This window comes from Neltuma alba, unplaced genomic scaffold (genome assembly GCF_004799145.2).
Source record: "Neltuma alba isolate B1F8T4 unplaced genomic scaffold, ASM479914v2 tig00002446_pilon, whole genome shotgun sequence".
NCBI lineage: Eukaryota > Viridiplantae > Streptophyta > Magnoliopsida > Fabales > Fabaceae > Neltuma > Neltuma alba.
The window spans coordinates 870,515-876,557 of record NW_021632864.1 but is presented as its reverse complement, the minus strand read 5'-3'; the positions used below and the strand labels follow the sequence as shown (position 1 = coordinate 876,557).

At 33.2% G+C, this 6,043-nt stretch overlaps 1 protein-coding gene across 2 annotated transcripts; it reads left to right on the top strand.

Moving 5' to 3' along the window:
- The first annotated feature begins 588 nt into the window (after positions 1-588).
- LOC114728581 (uncharacterized) lies at positions 589-5,224 on the top strand. 2 transcript variants are annotated; one of them, XM_028915501.1, is made up of 4 exons: positions 589-1,840; positions 2,269-2,313; positions 2,513-2,585; positions 4,828-5,224. In XM_028915501.1, exons 1-4 carry the CDS (start codon positions 1,347-1,349, stop codon positions 5,041-5,043), a joined length of 828 nt encoding a protein of 275 aa, XP_028771334.1. In that variant the 5' UTR covers positions 589-1,346; the 3' UTR covers positions 5,044-5,224. The 2 variants fall into 2 exon arrangements, with proteins under 2 accessions (XP_028771334.1, XP_028771326.1); XM_028915493.1 differs by having other exon boundaries at positions 2,266-2,313.
- Positions 5,225-6,043: the final 819 nt, after the last annotated feature.

Below are 6,043 nucleotides of genomic sequence, written 5' to 3'. Positions count from 1 at the left end.
CCCCTCGGTTTTTTTTTGACCTTGCCCCTCAGTTTATTGAAACTTAGTAATGTTTTTATTACCTTTAATATCATTTTCTCTTTTACTCTTAAAAAAAAAAAGACTTCAACCTTTGGTAACTTCAAACGAAAAAATTGATCGCAGCTTTTAAAAGATGTGAGTTGTTATACCTTATATTTCATATAAAATGTTTGTGTTAAATTAAGTTTGAATATATAAGACGATATCTACAATAACTTACATAATTACAAGAGAGTGCATCCCCTCAGTAAACTTACTGAGTTATAACGTAGTGCATGCTTGAAAAATGTTACAGTATAGTAATTTATAATTCCATATTAGATAGAAAAATGTGCAACGATCATTAAAATAGAGAGAGCTTTCTGAAAAAAGATATTAGCGCAACATCACCAGAAAATAATATTATTAAGAGTCTTTAAAATTTTTAAAAAGCACGTTGTGCTTTTAAAAATGAAGAACAATTTGAATTATAAAAATGATTCCACATGGATCGATCTGGTTCACACTTAAAAAACGGAACTTTGCTTTGAAAACTTTATTATGACGGATGGGCAGGGAGGCATTTGTTGAACTTGAAGCTAAGTTTATTGGGTGTTTGGTTTATTATGTTTCAAGGGACAAAGAGGATGAACAGAGGAACACAGGACGAGGAGCAGTGGGTTTTCGCGAAGAACGATGCAGATGAAACCGATTCGTACGTTCACAGAAGTAGCAGCCCCAATCACGCTTTCCTCTTTCCTTCCTTCCTCATCTTCTTCTTCCTTTCAATTCAAACTCATCATCAGGTACAAACACCTCTCTCTCTCCTCCATTCCCTCCTTGTTCCTCCTTTGCGTGTGTCCTGGCTCTACAAACTAGAAAGAAACAAACCTCCCACGTTCCTAGTTCTCGAGACTGTTCAGATGTAATCCAGACCATCATGTTGTTCCTCGGAAAAGAGCGAAACTGCCCTTTCTCTCTCTGTCTGTGTCTGTGTCTCTGTCTCTCTCTCCATCCCTCCCTCTCTCAATATCCATCTTCTTCTTCGTTCCGATTTTGATCCCGTAAAAGCCTAGTAGAAACCTTTTTTTCTATTTTCTTCTTCGTTTTATTTTATTGAGGCCTTGAGGGTACGTTACATATCTTTCTTTCTCAGGAAAAAGGAAAAGAAAAGAATTATTTGTTTGTTTTATTTTTTCCCCCTCTGATGACGATGGGTATGTGTTAGGAAAAAGCATACTCTTCCTTAAAAGAGCCAAACCGAACCCTACCTCACTTCTCTTGTATCAAACGCATTACTTGAAAAAGATATAGTTGCCTTAGCTTATAATATACATACACAACTCATGGCCTCTTCTTCTCGCTCTATCAACCACAACCAATTCCTCAAATACATCGATGAAGAAAGAGGACCAAAAGGTGCAATACAAGAGATTGATGAAGAAGAAGAAGAAGAAGCAGAAGAAGACGATGATGATAACGAAGAAGACGAAGAAGACGACGACTTGCTGCAGCTGAAATTGGGGTCAGGATCTGCTACAACCTTATGCAGGAAAAGAGTGGGTAATAATAATGGTGAATCAAACCCGGTAGTTCCAAGATCTGGCTCACTAGGGTTAGGGTTAGGGTTAAAATTATGGCCCAACATGGAGCAGGAAAGTTCAGAAATGGCAGGTGTGGAGGAAGTAGCAAGAAGATTTATTGGGAGGTTACCATCATGGCAAATGGATCCTCAGGATTGGTATAAACCCAGTCCACCAGCTCATAATTCTCATCATTTCTCCCACACAAATCCCCACCACTCTGGTTTGTGGTTTACGCTACACTCTTCTACCAACCAGTAAGCAAAATTTTTCCCATCTCTTCATCATTAACGCACTCAACTTTCAAGCATAGTATTATAACACTAAATAAGTGTAACAATTTCTAGTTTTTTACCCCCCAGAACAATTAATGATCTAAAAGAAAAGGTTTTTTATATGGTAAAAACTTAAAATCAACTTTACTTGCGTTTGGGTTTAATAATCATTGCTTCATACTTGCTGCGATAATCATAACCAGAGTTCTGTTCTCTTGTGGGTGTTCATCATTACAAGCCACACAACACATAACAAAGCAACCTGAGTTTTCGATATCACGTTTTAGTTCTTCAGTTTCTTGTCAGTATATGTAGTTATATCTGTACTGTCGGCTGTTTTTTCTTTTTGTCTCTCTGTGAGGGGGTGTAATTAATGATGTTTTTAATTTGGTTTGGATAAATGGCAGAAGAGGAGAAGCTTTACCTCAGGTGCCAAAGGCGTACATTAGAGTGAAGTAAGTGGTGCAAGTTAGCATGCATGCCCTGATCATACACTATATTTTTCCACTTTCTTAATGATGATGTTTATTGAAATGAGTGAAAAAGCTGGCTCTAGCTTTTTCTTTGCCTTTTCTGCCATGGCCCTCTTTTTTTCCCCTTCTAACTTTCTTATCAATGTTTTTTTTTCTTTTGTCCTTTTTTATCTGGGAAAAGGAACGAAAACATGACGATCTTCATGGTTAAGAAGTATCTGGTTACAAAACTTGGTCTCTTCAACGAAAATGAGGTAAGGATTTAGTACACTTTTTCTCCTTCATACTGCAACCTGATGATATGATCTCTTTCTGTGTCTTGTTTGGTTTCTGAAATTGATTGAATCGATGAGCATTTTCTGAAAGGAAAAAGTATTAGCAATAATTAATAATTATATCAAAAGCATGCATGCATTAGGAGATCAGAATGAAATGACAAGTTCTCATTACGTGGGTCATGTTATGTGAATGATATATATATATATCTATATATCTTCTGCAACTGCCATGCATTTGACAGAGAGACGAAAGCCCTAGCTACAAAGTGTTTTAGGGTTTACGATTTTAGAGGGTACTCTAGTTCTGAAAGGTAGCCCATTAATGATGAACTAACTGTCAACAAGTTTCCATCATCATCTTCTTTTGCATCAAGCCAAGTGTTTGATTCTTTAATTATTCTATTAAAGAATTTTCCAAAGTAAATAATAAAAAATATTGTCCTGCATTTCATAAAGTTTACAGGAAGAACTATAATTGGAGAAAAATTGTAAGAAAGCTTTGCTGAACTTTAACATCCTGTGAAGCTTTTAATTTGTAATATTTAAAAGATCTGATGGTGAAAAAATTTACTATATATCTTGTTAAGTTAAAAGTCCGTAGTTTTAATTAATTTTCTGGACTAATTTTTTACTTTATTTTAAGAAATTATGAATGTACACAACACAAAGAGCAGGTTGCCCTGGCCTTTTCGAATATGTTTTGGCTAAAACACATTGACTCATTTCCAGTTATAATTATTGATGTTCGGTGAATGAAATTAATCAGACTTCAGTTAAAAAAAAAAAAGTGTTCCTTTCAAATAACTTTCACAATTGTCCGATCCATTATCAAATCGAAAATTAAAATTTAATATGAGCACGATTAATTTATCATCACACTATAAGAATAAATCTCAGTATTTTATGCAGGAAGTGAATTAATCTTATACAAACATCAATATAATTGGATCTGGATTTTCTTCCCAAACATATGTCAAAATGTCAGAGGAATCGCATGAAAATTTTGACATAAGACTACAAAAGGGGATAATTAGGTATAATGCAACCAAATATATGATGCTCCTAACGTAAGATTATAACTAAGTACATATGCATTGCATGTGTACGTAATGGTTTCTGGACATAATTATTTTGATACATTAATTACCCTTGACTCCGTCAAATATTGCTCCATTGAATGATGTATCAACAAATCTATTTAGAAGGCTTTAGAACTCTTCCAACGTTGTCGACTTGATATGCTTTTTTCGGATACCTTTATGATCTGCCCGTTTTATCTGAGATTCTGATTATTTTATTAATTAGGTTAACCAGATGTTCTCTCTCTCTCTCTCGATTAATGCATGGGTATATATATATGTGTGAAGAAACTATGATGTGATTGTTGGGTCCTCTGCAAGAATGCCATATATTTGATTTTTCCCAATTACTGGTATCATTAAATGTTTGATCTTCTTCTCTTTACTCCCAGTTCTTTTATATAATTATTTACTTTTGAGGCGATAGAGATTCGGATTGGGAGAATTAAACCGTGAGTTAGGTACTTAGGTCACGTGATTTTGTGTGAGTATTTAAGGTATAGTTTGGGAAGATGATGGTTTTGGACATACATCCTCAATGACATATAATTATATGTATATACAGACTTTTCCATTATCTTAATGACATGATGTTAAAATAAATAATAACAAGGCTGGATGCTGAGATCTTCAGGAACATTTTAGAGATGATTCAAGTTTTTACATCATAACCTAGATTAGTTTCATACTCTGAGTATATTCTTGTTCTCTCTCACATTTGCTCCGGTTAATGTAAGTCTTCATCAGAGCTAGCCTGACAATTATATAATATAATGCTTGTAACTTTCATATATTCTCTTGCCTAGAAAGCCATTTCTCTCCATTATAAGCAGTCCTGCAAACTTAGCAAACATGATTGTATATACTGCCCCTCGTGTTTAATATAACATCCAGTTGACTTATTTGGGAAGATTAAGAAGGTTATTAATAAATTACCTTAAAATATTCATATTTATTGTTTCTTTTCCAAACTAATTTGCCACTTTATTATTGATATGTAATCTAATGATACACGTAAATATTTGTTATAATCAAGTAATTTAGTAATTTTTAGAATTTTTCTAAATTAGTCAACTGAATCTTATATTAAGGATCACAGGATATATATATATATATTAATTATATATCTGCTACTGCAGGTTGAGATTTTATGCATGGGACAGAGATTGTTGAATGTTCAAAGCTTGAAGGTGGTGAGGGACGCCATTTGGATTCCTGCACTTGTTGACTCTTTAAACGCAGCATCATCTATATCATCATCACTAGCAGATTCATCATGTGGCATGTCTGCCCCAAATTTAATGCCATTACTTTATCAAAAATATATTATTTCAAATAACTCAAATCATTTGTAGTTAATTACTAGGCCTAATTATAATTTTGTCTCTCTCACCAATCTATTTTATTAATCGAACTACGTATGCTTTAGATATTTCTTTATCTTCATATAATGTAAAAGCAGTGCCCTCTCGACTATATATATGCTTTTTTGTAAGCCGTTTCCCTGATTATGTTAATTATTACTATTATTTTAGCGTATAGCATCCTTTATTCTTATTATTATGCTACTTATTTTAGCTAAACTTTTGTCGTTTGTCATACTCTTTTTTATTTGTTACTTTTGTAATCGTGATGATTATTAATTAGCCACGATGAGTCAATTTGGGTCCGGGTTCTGGTGATGTTGATGCTGACAATTTAACCCTTAATAATGTTGTAAATAAAATGTCTTGGAACTAAGTCCCACATTTGCTGATTAAGTCAACTTTGTTGAATTGTCACCCTCTTTAAACTAGTGTCATGAGTAGAAGTTGCAAATTTTAATTAGTTTGGTCTCTCACATATTGCAAAATAGTTTCATGTTGCTCTTGTTGCTTTCTAACCACGTTTATACAACAAAGCACCTCTTGCATAGTAATCTTCCGGTTTTTAATATAGGACCCAATTCTTAAGTTGGTTTTGGTCCTAAATATAAGACCCATTTATCATATTTATCAATTTTCTCTAAATTACCCTTATAGAGATTTCCTCAACTATAATCAAATGGAAGAGGGAGAGGGGTATTAAAAAAGATGATTATGGTGTTTTAAAAAAAATGTGTCACTTTTCTTATAATTAACTAACTTACCTAACTTCCTTAATCTAATCAAATTAGTTAAATGGGTCTTATATTAAGGACCGGAGGAGTATATATTATAAAATGATTATAAAAGATTCAATTTATAAATCAGTCTTTCTTTTCTTGAAAGTATAAAATAGGAAAAGAATGCGTCAAACTGTTTTTTTTTTCTTTTGTATTTTTTGCTACGATCACATTATCAATTTGATTTCTTATCTCATCCACTTCTTTTCTTT